We start from the raw sequence: 22480 nt of genomic DNA on the forward strand, positions 1-22480 counted from the left end.
GGTAATCTTTAGAAAGAATTTGCAATGGCATAAAGCAAATGTTTATGATGTAATATTAAATGAAAGAAGGATACAAAATTACATATCAATTATGATCTCATATATGTAAACCACTATGTGTTCAACAAAAGGAAAACATCAAAATGATAACAGAGAGTACGTTTCCTTCCTATGCTCTTTTCTATTTTGAAAGTTCTCTACAATGAGTTTGTTTCCTTTTGTAATCACTTAAAAAAAAAAAAAAAAAGACTAGTCCCCAAAATTCACTTTAGGGGCATAAAAAGTTTACAAACAATCTCTTGGGAGCTCCCTCAATTCCCCACAACAGTCTCCCTGAACCTGGTTCCTTCCAAAATGCACCTCCAAATGTGATCTTCCCAAACCTTTGCCTATTGCCCTGCTAAAACCTTGTCTCATATCTGTTTCCTAAAATTCATTATCTCCCCAAATCTGCTGTTTCCTAAGTCTTGCACTGAACTCAAAATCCCTTAAGTCTCATTACCCCATCCACCAGTGAGAAGAGCCCTGTGGCAAGCACCAGGAGTGGCCCACAGCTCAGGCCAAGCTTGACTAGAGCAGGGCTGACTGGACTGGGTAAAGAGAGTTGGTTCCTTAGACCTCCCCTCCCAGCTTTGCATCTTGACACCCGTGATGGTGACCAGAGGGGACAGAGATATTTCTGCACAAAGGCTCTTCAAATCCATTTTCTTTTTTCTTTTTCTTCTTTTTTTTTTTTGGAGACAGTCTCTGTCACCCAGGCTAGAGTGCAGTGGCGCGATCTCGACTCACGAAGCGATTCTCCTGCCTCAGCCTCCCGAGTAGCTGGGACTACAGGCACCGCGCCACCACACCCAGCTAATCTTTTGTATTTTAGTAGAGACGGGGTCTCGCCATGTTGGCCTGGCTGGTTTTGAACTCCTGACCTTAGGTAATCCGCCCGCCTCAGCCTCCCAAAGTGCTGGGATTACAGGCCTGAGCCACTGCAACCGGCCCCGTTTTCTTTATTTTAAAATTGATTGGTTCTTAAACAATTTGACTTTCAAGTGCAGGCTCTGAATTATTTAATATATTTCTTCCTCTTGAAATTCTCGAGATAGATTTTTTCTGTTATCTTCTCTCTCTAAATACTGATCCATTTAAATACGCACCACCATGTAAGAGACTTACTACATTCATTAGCTGTTTCAAAATCCACTTCCCATTCTCGGGCTCTACACCACCCACTGACCCTTTCCCTCATGGCTTGAGTGTGACAAAACGTTTGAGTGGGCACCGTGCAGGTGTAGGTTTTCTGCCCGAGTACCGACGTGGCTTCCTTGGTCATCTACAACTCCCGCGCGGTGGGCGGGAGCAAGTAGGGGCACTGGGCGGCCCAGAGCCAGCCCACTGTTCCCGACACTGTCCTTAACGGCCGACCCTGGCTCTGGCACATCCCCAGCTGAATTGAAGCTCACCGAGCCTTCGTGCGCCATCGCCAACGCGGTCGCAGCAACTCTGCTGTTTCTCCTGCGTCCCGGCCGCGCCGCGGCCTAACAGTCGCCTCGGCAACCACGCGCTCTGGGTCGCTCGCCCCGCCCACAGTTGCCCCGGCAACCGCGCCGCCCGCGGCATGTTCCGGCCGCTCACCCCGCCCAACGGCCGTGCGTACGTGCGTCGTCTCTATGGTGGCGGCGGTTTGGAGGGACCCTGCGAACCAGGAGTCAGGCGAGCCGATCTGGGGGCTGCGGGTGTTACTTCTGACCTAGGCCGGGGGCTTCAGGGATCCGAGCCGAGGTAGAAAGCCTTGGGATCTTCATCACACTTATTTGGCTCGCAGGCTTGGGGCCATCGGGTGGTCCTGTGTCATCACCATTCCTCCTCTGCGATTCCCCCGTCTCCCCAAAACAGCCCTGGGACTCCCCTGTCTTGCTCCTCGAGACCCTCCCCACGCCGTGTGACCCTCCCCCATCACCGTCGTCAGGGCACCCCATCCTGTGACCCAGTATCAGGCATCTTCCGAAATGCTCGATGATAGCCTCCCTCGGACATCGCTGCGTCTGTTTGTAGCGCGCCTGGTGATTCGGAGGCACCTCCCTACAGGATGTACCGCCGGGAGCGCTCCATTCCCTTTCGAGGCTCGGCCGCCCCCCTGTGCAACAACCTCAGTGTGCTGCAACTGTCGGCTCGCAAACTCACGTATTTTGGTGTGGTTCATGGACCAGGCGCCCAGCTTCTCAGCGTTGCTCCTGAGGGTGTGTCGTTGGCCCAGCGCCAGCTCCGCGCTAAGGAGGGTGCTGGAGTGAGCCCCCCACTTATGACTCAGGTGAGGCATGGAGTTAGGAGTGGTGTTGCTGAACCCAGTCCTACCCCCAGCCTTTTCTCTCCAAACCTTCAGGAGCAGGCATGTCCTAACCTCAGAATCTCCACCTTTCTGCCGGGCGCGGTGGCTCACGCCTGTAATCCCAACACTTTGGGAGGCTGAGACGGGCACTTGAGGCCAGGAGTTCGAGACCAGCCTGGCCAACATGGTGAAACCTCTTCTCTACTAAGAATACAAAAATATTAACCGGGTGTAGTGGTGTGCACCTGTAATCCCAGCTACTTGGGAGGCTGAGGCAGGAGAATCTCTTGAACCCAGGAGACTGAGGTTGCAGTGAGCCGAGATGGTGCCACTGCACTCCAGCCTGGGCGACAGAGCAAGACTCCATTCCCCCCCCCACCCCCCGCCAAAAAAAAGACTCATCTTCCCTACTTTGATTTTCTCCCTACACTGATGCACCTCCCTCCAGGTCCGCTGGTGTGTCCTCCCCTTTCGAGTGCTGCTGGTACTCACCTCACATAGAGGAATACAGGTAAGAAGAGGACTCTCCTGCTTGCCCCACCAGAGCCTTCTCAGCTCCCCTCCAGGCTTCCAGACTCTTTCCCACTTGCCTCTGAACACTTCCAAACTTTTCACATGCTTGGCCCACTCACTCTTTTTCTATTTCTTATCTTCAATCTTTCCATCTTTTCCAGTTCCCAAGTGTCACCTCCAGTATCTGCCCCTTTACTAGTTGTGTGTTCTTACACTATTCTCACTCTCACTGTTGTCCTCTGAAGAAATTAGGATAAAAATAGTACCTACATCCCAGATTTGTTTTGAGGATTAAATGGGCTAAGGCAAACACGGATATGTGAAGTACTCAGCAGAGGTCACCTGGTTCTTGCCCTCGTCTTCCAGATGTACGAGTCCAATGGCAACACCATGGTCTACTGGCATGCACTGGACTCTGGAGATGCCTCACCAGGTACCTGCAGGACCAAGTGGGGTAGGGGCAGAGAGTGTTTGCTAGGGCTGCAGGAAGGGATATTTCTGATCATTCTTCCCTTTCATATTCAGTACAGGCTGTGTTTGCCCGGGGAATTGCTGCCAGTGGCCACTTCATCTTTGTGGGTGAGGGAGCCAAGGGCAGGGCATGGAGGGGTGCTGGAGCATGTGGGCTGTGGCCAGGAGGATAATGAGGGCCTGAGGAAACTGTGGAAAGTTAGAGGGAAGGGTGGAAGTGGAGTGGAATCAGAGACTCCAGTAAACCATGGAAGGGTTCAGAGGATCAGGGTGGGATAGGATGAGGCTAGTGAATGAAGGGGCATGGCTGTTGGAGCAGTGAGAAGGGGTTTTGTTACTAAGGTTTCTGGGGTGGAGTAAGTGTTGAGTATGGTGGCTGGAGACCCAGGTGGGTCAGGAAGTCATCACTGGGGTACTGATTCTGGCTATAGGAACATGGTCAGGCCGGGTGCTGGTGTTTGACATCCCGGTCAAGGGTCCCAACATTATACTGAGCGAGGAGCTGGCTGGGCATCAGACACCAATCACAGACATTGCCACCGAGCCTGCCCAGGGACAGGTGAGTGGACTTCCCCTACCCAGCTGGGAACCTTCCCCACCCTGGGAGGGAGGGGACCTGGCTTTGAGTCTTGGCTCTGCCACTAAACAGGTGGATTGGCAAATCTGCATTTTCCTAGTCTTCAGCAACCAGGTTCAGTGACAAAGCCAGAGATACTTTACATTTATGTAGTATTTTATAGTTAACTAAGGTTTTATAATACTGATGTGAAATGAGGAGTTGGAACAAATGGTTTCTAAGATACTTTCCAGCTCTGAAATGTGCAGCTTCCTTCTCCAGGGCAGATCCCACCTATTCAGGCCCAGCTCCAGTGCCATCCATCCTCTCCAGGAAGCCTTCCCCATATTCTAGCTCCTACTGATCTCTCTTAGCTGAAACCTGAATTGGCACTGCCCTCAAAAAACAACTCTTGTCTCCCCAATTAATTTGCAAACCTCTTGAGAACAGGACATTTTCTTATTCATATTCTCCATTGTACCTAGCATAGGGCTAGGCCCATGGGCTGTGTTGGCTGCCTGGTGTTGGGGGTGCAGGGGCCCAGGGTCTAGTCATGACTGTGACTGGTTCACTACAAGACCTCCAGAAGGTCATGACACTGTGGCCTCAGTTTTATCATCCATCCAGTGAGGCAATTATGCACCCCCTCCTAACGTGTTACTGGGGGATGGGACTCCATGAAGAAATTCAAGGAAAGCAGTTCATGCTTCCTAAGGGAACCCTGGTGGTAGGGGTGGTTTCTGATGGGTCTAGCTAGTGAGACCCATCTTGCCCTTTGCCTGGAGAGGCAAAGATGCACACACTGCCTCCCTTCCCCTCCTGCCCTGTATACAGGACCATAGCAGGGGAGAAAGGCAAGGGCTGATCCTGCTTTTCCCTTCAGGATTGTGTGGCTGACATGGTGACGGCAGATGACTCAGGCTTGCTGTGTGTCTGGCAGTCAGGGCCAGAATTCACATTATTGACCCGCATTCCAGGATTTGGGTAGGTGAGGCAGAAGCGGTAGAGGGCTTCATGAGGTAGCTTCAGGTACGATTTGATCTGGGCAAAACAAAGTTGGGTGTCACCCTTGCAGAGTCCCGTGCCCCTCTGTGAAGTTGTGGCAGGGGATCATAGCAGCAGGCTATGGGAACGGACAAGTGCATCTGTATGAGGCCGCCACAGGAAATCTACATGTCCAGATCAATGCCCATGCCCGGGCCATCTGCGCCCTGGACCTGGCTCCTGAGGTGGGCAAGGTCAGTCTCCTCCTCTGTCCCTACATACCCTTTTTCCCGGCAGTGGAATGTTGGGAACACCATAGGCTTGTCTTTGCAACTCAGTGTAGCCCCCTCCCTGGGGCACCTCGACTAGGGATTCCATCTTATACCTGTCCCCTGTCAGGGCATTCTGACTGCCCCACCTTCCTCTTCCACAGCTACTCTCTGCAGGTGAGGACACCTTTGTGCATATCTGGAAGCTGAGCAGAAGCCCAGAGAGTGGCTACATTGAGGTATGTGTCATGGGGTGGGTGGAATGGGGGGGGCCCAAGCATGGGGCAGCAGGCCCTGACCAGCCCTCTGCTCTCCCAGGTGGAACACTGTCATGGTGAGTGTGTTTCTGACACCCAGCTGTGTGGTGCTCGATTTTGTGATTCCTCGGGCAGCTCCTTTGCCGTGACTGGCTATGACCTTGCGGAGATCCGGATATTCAGCAGTGTGTGAGAAGAGCAGCCTTCCTTTGTCCCTGTGGTATTCATAAAGTACCCACTCCACCCAGCGTTAGTCTGATTACTCAGTGTCGCAGTCATATTTCACAGCTGGTAAACTATGTTCCAGGGATGAAGTGAGGCAGGTCTAGACCAGGCAGAGAGAGGCACCCTGTCCTCAGGAGCCAGGTGAAGGCTGCTGTTAAATAGCTTTAATGGTTGATGTGGGAGTCACAAGGGAGGTATGTTTCCTCCAAGGGTTCTTCAGTGCCATCCTCAAAGCTGGTTAGTGCAGGGAGGTAGGGCAGAGTTGGTTCCAGTTTTCTTCCAGGAAGGGTTTAGGGAGGTCCCAGCCAGCCCCAGGAATGAGTCCCTCAGTACCATGGCAACCACAATTTAAGAGGGGCTTCTGCCCACCCCTGCAGCCTACCCCAGGTCCAGCAGAGGAACAGGAGGCCAGACTGGCCAGCTTGCTATAGACAGCGCCGTATCCAGAGCCCGACTGTGCTTGGGTCATTTTCTCTTCTGGGCAGATCCTACGCCAGCACCTTTCTTTCTCACACTGGTGAGTGGAGCCAAGTGCGAGGTTGGCCTTTACTGCAGAGGCCTCTGGTCCGTGGGGATCGCTGAGGTGGGAGGGGGGCAACCGAGCGAGCCCTCGGGGAGTGGTCTGGGGGGACGGCATCCAGGGAAAAGGTTCGGGGTCTCCCCCAGGGCAGGGGGTGGGTCCAGGCTGGGGCTGGGGCCACTGAGGCAGGCGAGCAAGGGTTAGGCAGGGCAGGCTGGTCTGTAAACATTGCCAGCCAGGGTGGGGGTGTCTCCAGCCTTGCGCCCTCCCGCTGGGTCAGGATGTCTGTCACCGCTGCGATGTCATCCAGCGGCTCAATAGCTGTGGCACCAGGAAGGGATTGGGGGAGGGGTGGGCTAGTCAGAGCTCAGGCCCCAAGCCTACCCAGCCCTATCACCTGTCACTGTAATAGGAAGAAAGCAAAGCCCGGATCTCTGCCGAGATTGCGTTATCCTGCAGGAGCAGCCCCTCACCTGGGCCCCCTGGGGCTACAGGCTCTGATAAAACTGTGAGATGAGGGGCACAAGGTAGATGGGGATGGGAAGGGGACGGGTGGTGAGCAGAGGTGGGTGAAGAAACCAAGAAAGAGGAGAAAACGAAAGCGGTGCCAGGCAAGTGAGGGGTCAGAGGAAGAGACAGGAATCCACATGCAGAAAGGGAAACAGAAAACAAGAAATTAGGAAAGAAATCAATGAAATGATCCTGGCTCATTGGGGTTTTGTTTTGAACTTTGGTGGAGGTGGTTCTAAGAAGAGTTGGAGAAGAGAAAAGAACACACAGGACTGGGTGAGAATTGGGTCCCCAGGGATCTGGTGTAGCCCAGAGTGTGCTTTCTCTGTTTCTATTATCTGGTTTCTCTTCAAGTCCCCAACCCTGCTTCCCATTAGCTTCCTGGAGTGCACATTCCTCTCACTTACCCATCTCATGGTACAAGGACCCCTGCTTTGCCAGTGCTTGGAGTGGTTTCCGGGAAGCAGGAGTTTCAATTTTCATGATTTCGTCACAACACTGCTTCCACTGGCCTGGAGGAAGAGCGCTGATTAGAAGAGAAGGCCAGGCTGCCCTTTCTCCTGCTACATTCCCTTCCACACAATCTTGAAACAGAGACCTTTAGTAAAAATGACAAAACTCCAGTCCTTCCCAGAGGTTCAACCCAGTCCCCTTCTCTCTTACTCATGTCAAAGAAAAGCTGCCACAGAGCCTCCATCCAGCTCTGCAGGGCTTCCCGACTTTCTGTCTGAAGGGCGTGTGTCACCTCATCATCCCCATACTGGTTACTGATGCTTAGCGTGAAGGGCCGTCCTAGAGCCTGGTCCAGCTCCCCTGCCCGGACTCGAGTCTCCTGCAGGAGAAAGAAGAGGTCTACCTTGGTCACAGAAGTTGGCAGTGACAATCAGGCAGCCTTGATCACCCCTGCCTTAGAAGGATGAGCTTGCGGGGCTTTTGCTGAGCCCTCTCATTTGTCTCCTACTGACCAGAGTAGGAAGAAATGGCAAAAAAGGGCTGGAGATGAGACAGCCAGTCCTGAGTCAGGGGAGGAAGAGCAGCTTGAGACAGGGAAAGATGGATTGAGCAAGGCAGGGAAGACACAGAGATAGGGAAGGATGCTCCAGCCAGAGGTCCCTCAGAACTGCCAAAAAGTAGGCAGGAAAGCCAATAAAAGGGATAAGGAGCAAAGAAGGGCAATTGAACCTGGAGAGAAATGGGAAGTGGTAAAATAGATACAAATTGGAATCTGAGGGAGAAGAGGGAGAGAGGATGAAAAGCCCTGAACTGGCAGGCGGGAAAACCCTCTCTGAGACTTGGCAGGGCCTGAGGATGGCAAATGAATGGGACAATCCTCTCCCAGTGATGCTGTGGTGGGGGAGAATACGGGCCCCAGAAGCTGGATGTGGCACTGTCAGGAGCAGGAGGCCTGCTTCTATCTCTCTGAGGTACGTGCCCACCCTCCTGGGGCCTGAAGGAGAGGCTCCTGGGCCTGTGCCTTTGGTGGCCTTACCACAAGGGACCCATCACCTTGTTGATGGCAATAGTAAGCAGCGGCTCTTCCCCAGTGTGTGCATCCTCAGGTCGCCGGTAACAGAAGAGGTTTGTGCCTTTCAGAACTCCATGCACTTGTGCCCAGTTCTGCATCTCCCCAGCTTGCTGCACAAATGACTCAACATTTTCTGGGGAAGTCACACCCCCCAGTATCCCTCTTCTCAGCCCCCCTTTTGTCCGCCCTGCTGTCCATTCCTCCCCTCATCTGGTCATATCCCATTTCTTCCACCCAAATCTTGATTTTTCATTAGCTCTTCTATTCCTGGTTATCCAGCTCTCCTCTACCTTCTCCCTGCTCCCTTCCACTCCTCAGGGCCCTCTCACCTCACCTGCACCCTGAGGGTACCACTTGCAGTAGGCTGAGTCATGCAGAGAGGCTGAGCTGCCAGACGGCAACACACGCTACCATAAAGGGGTAGCCAGGCAGGGTTCTCCTCTGGAGGAGGAGGAAGTGCAGGGTGAGGTAGGGGAATGAGAAGGGGATCATCCCACAGCCCCTCTTCTCACCATCACATGTGTGTGTCCCCCATGCACATACATACTTACCATGACTGGCAAGGGTGAGGTCATGTGTGCGGAATCCATCTTGCACTGCTGCCAGGGTGAGTGTGGTGTGAGCCAAGAGGTGGTAACGAGGACCACTAAGGGAGATAGGAGAGAGCATCAGCCAAGGGAGGGGCGTGTTGGCCAGCAGGAACTCTCAGAGCTGAGCAGATCTGCCCCATTGTTCAGGCTGCCCCACAGAAAACTCGCTTGTCTCCCCAGAGGGTTAGGAATGAACGTTTACTGAGCTCCAGCTAACCGTTTTATCCCACTGTATTCCTACGACAGCCCTGTGAGGTTGGTGGCATTCTTCAACTAGATGAGGCAACTTGAGGCTTAGAGAGGTTAAGAAACTTGCCCATAATTTGTAGCTGGAAAGTGGGGGAGTTTGAATTTGAACCCATATCTGTGTCCAAAATCAGTATTCTGTTGACTACCCAAAGGTTCTCAAACTGCTTCTCAGAGTTTCAGTGGTCCCATGAGGTGTCTCCGGGTGCATGTGGGTACCACCACAGGTCCAGGATACTCTGCTCCAACCAAGAAGCTCTGCTCTATCCACATAAAATGTATTCGCTAGGCTGAGTGCTGTGGCTCATACCTGTAATCCTACCACTTTGGGAGGCCAAGGCGGGAGGATCACTTGAGCCCAGGAGTTCGAGACCCCGTCTCTAAAAATAAAATGTATTTGCTGCTACTAAAAAGTTAAGACCCCAAGGCCTAAGTCTCCCTGCCTTCCTACTGGTCTTCTGGACTGGCTTCAGCCCAGTTCTGGGGCATGGGCTGGAATGCCTCCCAGCTACGTGGCCACTGCTCATTCATGTCTGTCTGCACATCCTGGCAGCAATGCAAAATGGGTTCTGCACACTCAACACAGTTCAAAGGTCACCTGTGGGCCGAATATAGGCAGCTGAGGGTGGTGGCAGTGTGCAAGGCCTTACCCAACAGCTGGGGTGGGAAGCAAGATGGGACTGCTCCCTGAACCCCCAGCACTGTCCAGCGATGCCCGGACACGCCTCCCTGAGGAGCGGCCCAGGGAGCTGCTGAGTTTGGTGGCAAGCCTCTTGGGGGCGCCAGTCAGGGCCCCCTCTTCTTCCACACACGCCCCATACAGCTCTAACCGAAGTTCAAAGTCTGGCCCCGCCTCAGCGCTGGTGGGAGGAAGGAGGGTGATCACAGGAAAGTCCAGGGAGGCAGAGGGTGGGGGATGTGGGTGGGGCAAGTGCAGGACAGCTCCACAGGGAAGGAGCCCCCCACCCCCAGCTTCCTCCCCTGGAACTTGCTCATCCAGAACTGGAGCAGAGTGGAGGAAGGGAGCCACAGTTTGAGGTACTCACAAGAGCACATTGCTCTGAAAGGAGATGTCTGTCAGGGTCCTGTCCACCAGGATCATCTCTGTGTCCTGGATGTGTTCCCCCAGCTGCAGTAGCAGGAACACAGCCCAGCGGTGCAAGTCTGGGAACAAAGAGGGCAAAACTCAAAAAACACGTCCCACAAGAGCCTCCTACTTCAGGGTCATTCCCCTGAATCTGTCCCAGGGTGTGTGGAACTCACCACCTTTGTTCTTGAAATATTCTGTGTCCTTCCACATGAGTGGAATCCGGAGGTCTAAGGGGCAGAGGGGTAGGAACAGATGTTGAGATGGGGCAGGAGGCCGTGTGCCTGGGCAAGGGGTGCCAGCAGCTGGGGTAGCTGTGCTTCTTACCGGAGATGCAGACCCGGCCGCGGCAGGGGGAGCGCTCAGCGGGCGGGCCACTGTCAGAAGGCCTGTGGATAAATCACAATGTCCTGGCCTGGCCTCTAGCCACTATTCCCCCTTGCTCTGGTCCCAAGGACTCTAGGATCCCCCTGGTCCCAGGGCCTCAGCCACTAGGTCCCCAGCCAGGCTGACAGGCAGGGCTGAGGGACTATAAGGGAAAGTTGTCCATTGAACCCAGCAGTTTGCCAGGCTTGGGGACACCGGGGACACTCAAGCCACATTAACTCACACATAAGGCACAAGCTCAGGGCTCCTCTCTCCAAGCACCCTCCCTGACCACCTCTCCAGACCCCTGCCAAGGACAGGTGTGGCCTTGAGGGGACAGGTGCCCACAGAGAGACTTCATTTCCAGGGCTCTCCATTAAACCCCTGCCTTAGAGGCATTTCCAGGCTTTTTTTTTTTTTCTTTTTTCTTTCTTTTTAACAATAGGAAGGCTGCTTATTCCCCACTATCCCATCACTTCTTTGATATAGGAGGGTACTGGGTCAGAAAATAATTTGGCCAACGTTTGTTCAAAGGAAAATCACCAATATGGAAGAGTTACGTTCCATTCACTACAGACCCTTTTCCTTCCCTACCACTCCCCAACTTTGATTTCTCCTTTTTCCTCCTGGCCCTATATGCTGTACCCTACTAGTGCCCCAAGTTCTGCAGCCCCCTCCCTACCCCACTGCAGGGCCCAACACCCCACCTTCCTTCCCTCCCTGCGCATCAGGACTCACCACATGTGTCCCTTTCCTGAAGTGACTGCCAGTTCATCTGTACTTATCAATAATGCCACTAAAGTAATTACTGACTTAGTTGAGCCTTAAGCTAAATGATGTGGCACTAATGGCAATGTGTTTAGCTGCCAGGCACTTGGGGTGTACCTCAAATCACCTGTGTGGGCTGTGTGAGGACTTAGGCAGGACAGAGTCTGTCCATGCTGCTTCTCAGGAGAGGCTGTCCCCCTGCCAGCTTGCCCTTCCTCTAGCTTCATGGGATAGCCGTAGAGTAGGTTTTCTGCCTTCTTCTGGTAGCTTCATGGGTGAGCTCCTGGCAACCTCCCCTTGTGTCAGCCTTCATGGGTGGAATGAGCACCAGGCCTGTGAGGGGCTGGGACTAATTCCCCAAGCAGCCTCAGTGGAGTAAGTAGGCCACTTCCCTAAAAACCAATTCTCCAAATGACCACTTTATCCAAATTGGCATATTCTTAGAATAATTTGCCAAATATTTTCCCCAATATTTTGGTTTTATCATGGAATCACTTAAGTCATTACAGACTTGTCAGATCAACAGTCTAATGTCAGTGCTGCTTACATTTTACATCCAGAAGCTGCGCCCTTTTAGAATGCACGATCTAATTTGTTTGAATGGGTAGGCTTTCCTTAAGTGGTTTCTTATTTCCTTTCCCACTCCCTGCCTCTGATGGTGAACCCCAGATAACAAACTATTGTCGGTATGTGGTAAATTGGCCATTTTGTGAACTAGCATTGAGGAAATTAATTTTCCAAAAGCCAGGTAGCCAGTCTTACTGGATCACAGACAGGGCTTAGCAAATTAGTGCTTTTGCATTACTTGCTACCCTTCAGATCAGCTGCCTTTCACCAGACACACTGACTTTCCTAAGTCCTGCCCTGCCTACTCACAAATGCACCTCTGGGCAACACATAATGGTGGTAAAACACCAAGGTCTCTCCCAGGTCCCTGATAAGACTTCATGGGGAAGTCATCTTTAAGGTGGTCCACATGCCACACATGCACACGCTGCACCATCACCACCCAGAAGGCCTCCTGCCTCCATCAAGGCCTCGCCTCCCCCTTGCTCACCGCCGGCCTGTCTTCCCCAGCACCTGCGCCTCCTTGCGCCGCTGCAGCTCGCCCATGTAGCTGAGGATGCGGCTGTTGCACACTAGCAGGCTCTTGGTGGCCTCCAGAGCCTGCTCTCGCTGGGAGCAGGCTGCCAGCAGCTTACAGGCCCCTTCCCTCATCCGGATCTCATGGTCTAGCTTCCTCTGCAACTCCGTGTCCTAGCCAGGGTTGGGGGAAGGGTGAGAAGGAAATGTCAGTCAGAGGACAGGCTAAAGCACTCCCCAGTCCCCAGGTGGGCTGTGGCCAGTAAAACTGACAAGAAACTAATGTTTTAGGCAGTTCAAGAGCAGGCATTGGGTGTCAATCTCAGCCGCCCACGAATATCCAGAGAAGCTTTGTAGCCAGGTGCAGTGGTGTGTGAGGGAGGCTGAGGCGGGAGGATCCCTTGAGCCTAGGAGATCAAAGGCCAGCCTGAGCAACACAGTGAGACCCCACCCCTAAAAAATATATATAACAAATAAGAAAAATAGAGATGCCCTCATGCATTTGATGGTTGGAAGTATAAATTCCTTCAGCCTCTTTTGAGTGTAATTTGGAAAAAAAATCTATGAAAACTACGAATTCATATATCCTTTAATCCAGCTATCCAATATCTAGGAGTTTATCTTACACATATAGTTTCACATATAACTAGGTAAAGCCATACATAGAAAAATATTCATTGCAGCATTGTTTTAAACATCAAAATTAAAACCCCCTCCATAGGACATTGGTTAAATAAGTAACAGCACATCTGTACCCTGTAGTATTGCAGACATTAAAGAGGTATGCATTTGTATGCAGATATGAAACAATCTCCAAAATAAATTATGTGAGGAAAGAATGGTAGTATTACACATACATGTATGATATATATGATATATGTGTGTATGCATACATATATATACATATATATAGATATGCATATTTATTATTTATGCATAAAATATTAGTGATTGTAGGCCTGGGAGCCAGGAATGGAAAACATTTATGATACTTTTTTTTTTTTGAGACTGGGTCTCACTCTGTCACCCAGGCTGGAGTGCAGTGGCGCGATCTCAACTCACTGCAACTTCCGCCTTCCAGGTTCAAGTGATTCTTGTGCCTCAGCCTCCTGAATAGCTGAGATTACAGGCATGCACCACCATGCCCAACTAAGTTTTGTATTTTTTTTTTTTTTTTTGAGACTGAGTCTCTCTGTTGCCCAGGCTGGAGTGCAGTGGCATGATCTCGGCTCACTGAAACCTCCGCCTCCCAGGTTCAAGCAATTCTCCTGCCTCAGCCTCCGGAGTAGCTGGGATTACAGGTGTGAGCCACCACACCCAGCTAATTTTTATATTTTTAGTAGAGATGGGGTTTCACCATGTTGGCCAGGCTGGTCTCGAAATCCTGACCTCAGGTGATCTACCCGCCTCAGCCTCCCAAAGTGCTGGGATTATAGGCATGAGACACCACACCTGGCTAAACTTTTGTATCCTTAGTAAAGATGGGGTTTCGCCATGTTGGCCAGCCTAGTCTCGAACTCCTGGCCTCAAGTGATCCTCCCGCCTCGGCCTCCCAGAGTGCTGGGATTACAGGCTTGAGTCACCATGCCCAGCCTAATGATACTTTATATATATGCTTTGTACTACTGGAAATTGTATTTCCTTTAAAAAATATTAGATCTTTGGAGTTTAAAAAAGAAATGACCAGGCCCTACCTAAGATTCGCAGAATAAGAATCTCTAGGAGTGGGGCATATGTACTTTTGGAAAACTTCCCAAGTGATTCTGAGGTACAGCCAGGTTGAGAACCACCAACTCATGGGAATGGATAGAAGGAAAGGCAAATGAGAGTTATCCCTCAGACTCAAGTGATGCTGGGGACATCTAGTTGGCAAGGGATCAGTGGACAAGGAGCATACCACCTACAGTGTTCATTGATGCTGCAAAGAACCCTATACACCCCAAATTAGGAGACCCAACACCTACTGGCCCTCTGAGCTTGGGAGATAAGGTCAGAGGCAAGGAATGGGGATGGGAAGGTAGGTGGTCCAGGAGTGAGAGACTGTGGATAAGAGCCAGCTGAGAGGCACTGGGAGAGACACCAGGATTCTCAGGAACATTCATTTAGAAAGGAGCCCTGGAGGTCCTGCTTCTTAAAAAGCAATGGCAATTTGCTCAACCTCCCTAAGCCTCAGTTTCCCCATCTGTAAAGCAGGAATGGAGATAGTCCCTAGATCCTAGGGCTGTGAGAATTCTGTGAGGCAGGAACTTAAAGCACTTAGCACAGTGCCCAGCATGCGGCATACATTAATGGCAGGGATGCTTATTTTCATGATGCTATACTTTGGTGGTAGCAGCATTTACTCAGTCAACACTGGAGCATTCCTGTGCTCTGCAAGGCTGTACATTTAAAATCCAGCTGGGAGATGAGAGATGACAACTTTAATGGCTGCTCCGTAAGTGCCATGTCATGGCACAATCATGCTCACAAGAAACAGACTCTGTTTGCTTCTGGCTGAGGTGATCAAGGAAAGCTTCAGAGAGGAATTGGAAGACTAACTCCATCACAGTGTACAGATTGGTTCAGGAGATAAGTCGAGCTACCCATTTGAAACAGGGGAACTAATGTGACCACCCCAAACCTGTCTTTTTCCTCATACCAGCTCTCCTCCATACCCTGTGCCCTTGTATCTGTCCCTAGTGGCTCCAGCCTTCAAGTCTCTCAGACCTGAACACCCTAAATTCCCTCTTCTAAAACCCTTGTCCTGCTGCCTACAGATGCTTCCTTGGCTATTTTCTGGGCCACTGTGCTAGGCCGGACTTTTATCACCTTCCCCGTTTTCCTTCTGTAATAAGCCAACCCTTTCCCAAAGCCCCTCCACCAAGAAGCCCTTTCAGACTACATAGGTCCTCCCAGTCTAGTTTTGTCTGCACCAGGGTTCTACGCTGCCTGCCAACCCCCACCCTAGTCTGCACCCAGCTTCAGCCACAAACATCCCAAATGGGTGAGCCCAGCAGGAAGGGGACACAGAAGTGTCCTCAACCCCCATCTTGGCTAGTCTCATCCCAGTCCCAGCACTCACGGATCCTTCCCCAGCCCTGTCCATTGCGAGAGGCGCGCACAGGCTCGCGAGGTCCAGAGAGCTGCACTGGCCTGGGGAGCCGGTGGGGGGGGGGGGCCCGAGGGCCGCGGGAAATCGGAGGAGCCAGGGCGCCGGCGTAGCTGCACCGCCTCCAGCCGCAGCGCTCAGGGCGCCGGTGACATCAGCTCCCAATTGCCGCGAGAGCAACTGAGGGGTACCAGGGCGTTGGAGGTCCCTCCGGGCACCTGGTTGGGCTTGGCTCAAGGCGGTGCTTCCACCGAGACTCCGTCGCGGCAGGAAGGGACCTCCGGGAGTGCGCCCCACCGCCCTGGAAAAGCTCCTGGCCTTCACGACGTGCTCCAGCTCCGGGAGGCCCCTCCCGCGTAGCGTTTGCCCTCCAAGTTGACCCCTTGCCTGAGAGTATGGAGGGCGGATAGTGTATACATTGGGAGAGCTGGGGCCCTAGGGAGGTCGCTGGGCCTAGTATGGATGAGCGGGACCACAAGCCCAGACACCTCCTCTACTTCCTTACTGCTCTCCAGCCCCAAATCCACTCTCCCAAGGCCCAAGGCCGGGAGCGCCCTAGGAAACTGGCTCCCACCTTTTCACGCAGAGGAACTGGGAATCCTGGCTCAAGATCTGGACCCTTGTGCTTCTAGCGTTTCCCCACCCCAGGGATAGTTCTTTGTTGCCCCCTCCCCACCCAAACACACCCTCTCCCCAGGTGAGCATCATTTCCCCCAGGCTCTCCTGGCAAAGAGCCCAGAGCTGGGTGTCAGCTGGACCTGGGTCAGATCCCAAGGGGCTAGAGAATGAGTCCTGTGCCCCACACACATTAGGCCCCCTGTTGATATCCCTTCCACCCCTCCCACTCTCTTCTGTCTCTGACTTCCTGCTCTGCTTCTCACCACCCTCTGTTTCCTTCAGAATTTCCACCAGGGCTAAGTACAAATCCTGGCTTAGGGACTTGACAAGCCCAGAGAATTTGACCCCTGGAGCCTGAGTTTGTAAAATGGGGAGTATTCCACCTCCTTCATAGCATTGTTTGAGAATTATATGGGAAAGTCTCATCTCTACCCGGGCCTAGCATATATTTTAAAACAAGCTCCCTTTACTTGCAGCTTGAGTCACTTCCTCCAGAAAGTCTTCTGGGATTTACTCTTCCATGACTATCTCTCTTAACATTCCCTGAAATATCAATGGGTCTCTCTTTTGAGGACCTGCTGAACTTGGTTGAGAAAGAACACAGCACCCTCAGCCAGTCTCCTAAAGGAGAGTGACCAAAGTGAAACTAAGCCTCTCCTCTGCCCCAGAACTTGAACAGGCCTCCCACAGAGAAAAATTACATTTTTTGGAGGAGGGCAGGATGCAGAATTTAAACATTTACATACCTAGACCAGCTCTGTCCAATAAAACCTTCTGCGCTGATGGAAATGTTCAGTAGCCATCTAGCACTTGAAATATGGCTACAGCAACTGTAACTGACATGGACACTGCAGAGGACTATGAATGGCAAATAGGTTTTATCTCATGCACTGATGGAGGATAATTAGGTAGAGTCCCAACGAGTTCACTGGACACTTTTCTACAAATCAGGAAAAGTTGACTCTCTCCAGGCAAACAAATTAGATAAAGGTGCTCCCTCCTGATGCAGTTGAAACCAGACCAGGACTCTCACCTCTGGCTGGCATCTGTGTGAAGGACACAACCTGCATAGTTTATGCCAAGATGGTCCTGAGAAAGATTCTGAGGCCAGGTCTGGGCTCATTGATAAAGAGTGCCAAAATTGACCAGTAACATCTACTATGATCCAGGGAGTGGGGGCAGCGCATACAATATCCTGCCATTCCTGATCTAGACTCTTTGCAGTCCTGCCTCTGACCTCTCAGCAGCTGCCCCTTCCTGGTCCAGGCAGTCACTTCCACAGCTTCCTCCATCATCCCCACCTCCGTAAACAGCCACACCAGCCAGTTGCTTAGCCACATACCTGGGAATCATCCTGGAGTTCTCTTTCTTTGCCTTACCCCTCCCATCCAATCCATCAGCAAATCCTGTCAGACCTACCACTACCATTTTAAATCTACTCCCTTTCTCCACCATGAGCATTTTAATTCACACCACCAGGTTTACTACCCTATTACTGAAACAGCCTCCCACCTGGTGGACATTTGTGACCTCTCTTGCCAACCCTCCACGCCCAACCCTACCATCAACTTCCCACCAGCCTATTCTCCATAGCAGCCATCATTTAAAAACATGACTCATGAGTCATTCCCTTGCTTAAAACCCTTCCATGGCCCAACATCACACTTAAGGTGAAATCCAGGTGCCTTATCATGGTCTTCAAGGCCCTGCATGATCTGGCCCCTGCCCATCAGCTCCAGCCCAACTACTATATTCCAGCCACACTGGCTCTCTTTCCCACAAATATATTACCCTCGTCCTCATCTCAGGGCCTTTGCCCTTCCTCCAATCTTCACATATCTCCAAATCCTCCTGGGCTTAGCTCAAAGATCTCCCAACAGAGGCCTCCCCTGGCCTCACATCTAACATTGCCTACCTCATCTGATTTTCATTACATCCCCATTTTCATCATAATTTCTTTACGTGATATTATTTATGTGTTTGTATGTATATTTCTGTTCTCCCACTACAATGGAACTTTCTTGTCTTGTTCACTGAGGTATCCTATGGTCTAGAAAGGAGCTTGGCACATAGTACATGTTCTATACATGTGTTTAAGAATACATAGGGCAAGGCGCAGTGGCTCACACCTGTAATCTCAACATTTTGGGAGGTCGAGGTAGGGAGATCACTTAAGCCAGGACTACCCTGGGCAATATAGTGAGACCTCGTCTCTATAAATAATTGAAAAAAACAAATACATGAATAAACAGCACCTTGCCATCTCAAGGGCCAGCAGAATCCTTACTCATAGCCCAGAGTCCTTCTCTTCTCTAGTAAAGCTACATCCTTTCTGCAAACCTCGCTCACGTTGAACTCCCCTCCTTCCCATACCTAAAAGGAACCCTTGTCCCCAGAACAGACATCTACACTCACCCACAGAGCTTCCTGAAATAGGTGTAAAAACCCTGCTGCAAACATAAGACTACGATGGGCAGAACTGAGCCTGGGTCCACATACTGCACCCAACACAAGGCATAGGGAACCACCTGTCCCTCTCCCCACTTTAAGCAGGCCTGGCTCTCCCCACCATGCTCTAGCAGGAATGTGCAGGGCAGACATTGGGGCTGGGATGCAAGTGAAGAAAGTGTATACTCCAAGGGTCGGGGGATTACCTCCAGGCTGAGTGCCATCTGCCGAATGTAGAGCATATTCAGGTCCTCCAGGATGTGCAATCTGTCCTGCATCTCTGTGCCCCCCGGTGCCCTTTCCTTTGTTAGCCCCTCCAGAGGGGGGACAGACAGGTACCACACTGTCCCACAGTTCCTCCTCCCACTGTTCCCTCAGTCTTTAAAGAGGTGGCCAGCTTTTGGGCAGAGGTCAGAGGCTGCCCTTATCCCTCTGCACTCCTGTTAAACCTCTCTGACTGCTGTGACAAATTTTCCTTGCCCACTGCTGCTCCGGGGCCCGCTGTGAGTCAGGCAGGGATAAAAAGGAAAGTGAAGTGAGGATGAGTGGGGTCCCAGGAGGAAAGGCCAGCTGCAGAGGGGGCTCTAGGCACAGAGTGTCCAGTCTCGCTTTGGTGGCAGCTGTTCTCCCAGCTGTGGAAGAAAAAGGCCCTTTCATTCCGACTCTGGCTGCTCCCCAGCCCCCGCCCACATCCCTGGCCTGGTGGACAGAGAGTCTATGTGTGGAGAGGGCAGTGAGGGGCAGGCACAACTGGAAGGGGGCAGGGAAACGACGCCTCATGCAGGTTCTAGAGCTATGGGACTTGCAGGAAGTTGGAGCTTTCCGAGAGGGGTTCGGGCTTAGTTCGAGAAAGTTAGGAAAAAGAGCCACAGAGGTGAGGACCTCAGGGGAGAGTGAGCCCAGGGAACCCAGGACAAAGGGGTGAGTTGGTAAAGCAGCCCAGCCCCAGGGCCACCCCTTCCAACTCAGGGCCCCCATCCAGCCCGCTCCACCCTGGACTCACAATTACCTCGCTTTTCCAGAGAAGGGAGGAGAGGGAGGGAGGAAAGTAGGGGTGTGCCTGTTTGCTGCTGTCCCTGCTCCCTTCTGCAGGCCCCTTCCCTTCCAGACAGGAAACCAGCCCCGAATCCCAGCCAGCTGCAGCCTAGCGCCCCCGCCTCCACGCCAGGCCCACGGAGTCACACTCCACTCGGCGGCCGCCAGGCTCTGCGGCTCCGCCCCAGCTCCTCCGAGCTGTCCCCGAAGGCCAGGCTAATCCCAGGGGCGGCCCCAGCTCCCAGGCCCCTCCTCCTGCTCCCAGGCCTCGCCCCTTACTGCCCCACGCTGGCCCCACGCGGGTTCCTCGGGCCCAGTCGCTTGGGGGCAAGGGGACCCGACAAAGGCCCCCTCTCCGCAGGCCCACCAGCTTCTGAATCAGAGAAGGCACGGGACACCGGGACAAGGGTGTGAAAGAGCCTTTGTTCTGGGCAGGCTAGAGGGAAAGGGCAGAAGCCAGGCCTGGAATCCCAGCCGGGAGGGCGAGGGGGCGGGAGGAAGGCCCACCTCACTTAACTCTTTCCAGACCCAGAAGGGAAGGCTTGAAACTGGGCTCTCCTTGGGCGAGTGTGAGTCTGATCTTGGGGACAGAAGAGTCTTCGGGGTAGCTATTCGCCCTGTTAGTCCCAGCTCAACCACACACCTTCAGCCCCGCCCTAGCCTCTAGGGCTTTACAGGTGGGGCTCCAACCGGTTAACGCGTGGACGGTGGACAGGGGGAAACGCTCAGCCTAGGGGCTGGACTCCTCTTAGGCACCAGGAAAGGAGGCGGAAATTTTGCGTGTGGGAAGTAACCCCAAAGAGTTAAAAGCCCTGCAGGGGCATAGAGGAGCCTTTGAACTGGGCTTCGGAGAAGCGAGCCACCCCGGCCTAAAGTCGGGATTGATGACAGACTCGCCCAGATGGCTGCGACAGGTTGTGGGATGGGGCTGGCGGCAGGGGAACAAGCGGAAGCCCAGGCCAAGAGTCCGAGCGTTTGGGGCCCGCCTAGTTGCCCACTGCCCTTGCCCCGGGGATGCCTAGGACATTTTGGGGTCCAGGCACATTTTGGGAGTCGAGCTGGGGCCCTACAAATGGAGACCAGCCTTTTTCCAGGCTCAGGCAAATCATCCTAACCAGGCCGGGGAATGGGCAGCACGGATCCAATGAAAATGCAGACCGTCCACACCTTACTTTTTAAGTCAACAACTCCGTCGGGTTTGTACCCAGACCGTGCGTCTCCGTCCCTCGGCGTCCACGCGGGCGAGGGAAGGAGGCCGAGGTGGCTGGGGCTGCCCCCGGGAGCCGCGGAAGGGGAAGGCAGGGACGCGGGTCTCTCACCTCGGGCGGGTCGCTGAAGAGGCTGAGTCGGAAGCGGCCGCGTTTGAACTCCATCTCCAGGGCGGAGCCCCTGGCCACGGTGACCCGGCTCCGGTGGTTTCGGGAGAACATGTTGGCTGCCCTGCGACTTTGCCTGCGCAGTGCGCTCCCGGCGCCGCCCGGCTTAGCCTCCTCTCCGCGGCTTCTGTCTCTCGACGCTCGCCCGCCAGTCCGGCCGGGAATCTCCCGCTGCGGGGCTCCAAACCCCGCCCCCGGAGACGACACCTGGGCCAGGCAGGGCGCGGCAACCTCCTCTTCCACCCCCGCCAAAGGCCCAGCCCGTCCGGCCAGTCCCTGGGCGCCAAGCCGACCTGGCCCGACGGCCCCGGAGCCAGGGGCGCCCTGCACCTCGCGAGCACTGCGGAGGCGCGTTCTCCCTGCCCGCGCGGGTCGCGAGCGCTTACCTGGACTTGGGGCGGACTGAGAAGCCCTGCCCCGCCAGCCGCCCCCGCCTGGCAAGCCTGGCTTCACGGGCGCTGAAAACCCCGTGGCCCAGGGATCGCCGCGTGGCACGTTCCGGCTCTACTCGGGCCCTGGGACCTTGCCCAGTTTCAATCCCGGCAGCCTCTGAAGAGACCAGTTCAACATCCCACAGTCCCGAATATTCCTTCTTCGTCCCCCTCCCCACTTAGGCTCCTCTGCGAGGCTATCCGCCCAAGCCTAGTGGCCACAACTAATAAGGCGGTGCTTAAACGCGTCGTGAAACCCCAGCTCTGTCACTGACTCACCTTGCAGTCATTGACTTGGTCCAGTCATTGGCCTTTCTGAGCTTCAGCTTTCTCATCTGTTCAGTGGGAATACTGTAATTATCACCACTCCTCAACTTGCTATGAGGATTACCTATAAGAATGAGGGTAACATGCCCAGCATAGTACCTGGCACAAGGCAAGTGCCCCATATTTGCAGCCATAAAGAGCAGCCGGGCGCGGTGCAATCCCAGCACTTTGGGAAGCTTAGGAGGGTGGATCACCGGAGGTCGGGAGTTCGAGACCAGCCTGACCAACATGGAGAAACCCCCTCTCTACTAAAAATACAAAATGTAGCCGGCCGTGGTGGCGCATGCCTGTAATCCCAGCTACTTGAGAGGCTGAGGCAGGAGAATCGCTTGAATCCGGGAAGCAGAGGTTGTGGTGAGCTGAGACTGCGCCACTGCACTCCAGCCTGGGAAACGAGCGAAACTACATCTCAAAACAAACAAACAAACAAACAAAACAAAACAATGACTGGGCGCAGTGGCTCAAGTCTGTAATCCTAGCACTTTGGGAGGTCAAGGGGGACTGATCACTTGAGCTCAGGAGTTGGAGACCAGCCTGGGCAACATGGTGAAACCCTGTCTCAACAAAACACACACACACAGACACACACACAAATTAGCCTGGCCTGGTGGTGGTGCACACCTGTAGTCCCAGCTACTCGGGAGGCTAAGGTGGGAGGATGGCTTGAGACCAAAAGTTCAAGTCCAGCCTGGGCAACATAGTGGGACCCCATCTCTTAAAAAGCATTACAAATATATATTACTTTTTATTTTTATTTATTTTTTTTTTGAGACAGAGTCTCGCTCTGTCACCCAGGCTGGAGTGCAATGGCATGATCTCGGCTCACTGCAACCCCTGTAGTCCCAGCTACTCGGGAGGCTAAGGTGG

General features: G+C 53.2%; 3 protein-coding genes across 6 annotated transcripts in view; 1 reads left to right on the forward strand and 2 right to left on the reverse strand.

The window, feature by feature from the left end:
• The window catches only part of LOC105514595 (chromosome unknown open reading frame, human C2orf81), an 8281-nt gene extending 6740 nt beyond the window's left edge, over positions 1-1541 (reverse strand). The window contains exon 1 of the mRNA XM_011946057.1: positions 1455-1541. Within this exon, the coding sequence (XP_011801447.1) occupies positions 1455-1472 (18 nt within the window). The 5' untranslated portion in view covers positions 1473-1541. The remainder of the gene's footprint in view (positions 1-1454) is intronic.
• A 104-nt stretch (positions 1542-1645) lies between these two features.
• On the forward strand, positions 1646-5617 carry WDR54 (WD repeat domain 54). Of its 2 annotated transcripts, XM_011946059.1 has the most exons (9): positions 1646-2302; positions 2769-2831; positions 3200-3266; positions 3359-3412; positions 3736-3863; positions 4744-4844; positions 4936-5098; positions 5278-5352; positions 5432-5617. In XM_011946059.1, exons 1-9 carry the CDS (start codon positions 2081-2083, stop codon positions 5561-5563), a joined length of 1005 nt encoding a protein of 334 aa, XP_011801449.1. In that variant the 5' UTR covers positions 1646-2080; the 3' UTR covers positions 5564-5617. The 2 variants fall into 2 exon arrangements, with proteins under 2 accessions (XP_011801449.1, XP_011801450.1); XM_011946060.1 differs by lacking the exon at positions 4744-4844 and having other exon boundaries at positions 4958-5098.
• Positions 5618-5722: 105 nt separating this feature from the next.
• RTKN (rhotekin) lies at positions 5723-21506 on the reverse strand. Of its 3 annotated transcripts, XM_011946062.1 has the most exons (13): positions 19454-19684; positions 18651-19076; positions 12265-12464; positions 10401-10462; positions 10250-10303; positions 10033-10150; positions 9637-9846; positions 8702-8796; positions 8485-8591; positions 8132-8260; positions 7289-7457; positions 7033-7137; positions 5723-6436 (listed from the first exon to the last, which is right to left on the reverse strand). In XM_011946062.1, exons 2-13 carry the CDS (start codon positions 18720-18722, stop codon positions 6105-6107), a joined length of 1653 nt encoding a protein of 550 aa, XP_011801452.1. In that variant the 5' UTR covers positions 18723-19076; positions 19454-19684; the 3' UTR covers positions 5723-6104. The 3 variants fall into 3 exon arrangements, with proteins under 3 accessions (XP_011801452.1, XP_011801451.1, XP_011801454.1); XM_011946061.1 differs by lacking the exons at positions 18651-19076; positions 19454-19684 and adding an exon at positions 20799-21506; XM_011946064.1 differs by lacking the exon at positions 18651-19076 and having other exon boundaries at positions 19454-19732.
• Between the last annotated feature and the right edge of the window lie 974 nt (positions 21507-22480).

This window comes from Colobus angolensis, unplaced genomic scaffold (genome assembly GCF_000951035.1).
Source record: "Colobus angolensis palliatus isolate OR3802 unplaced genomic scaffold, Cang.pa_1.0 Scaffold249, whole genome shotgun sequence".
Classification (NCBI taxonomy): domain Eukaryota; kingdom Metazoa; phylum Chordata; class Mammalia; order Primates; family Cercopithecidae; genus Colobus; species Colobus angolensis.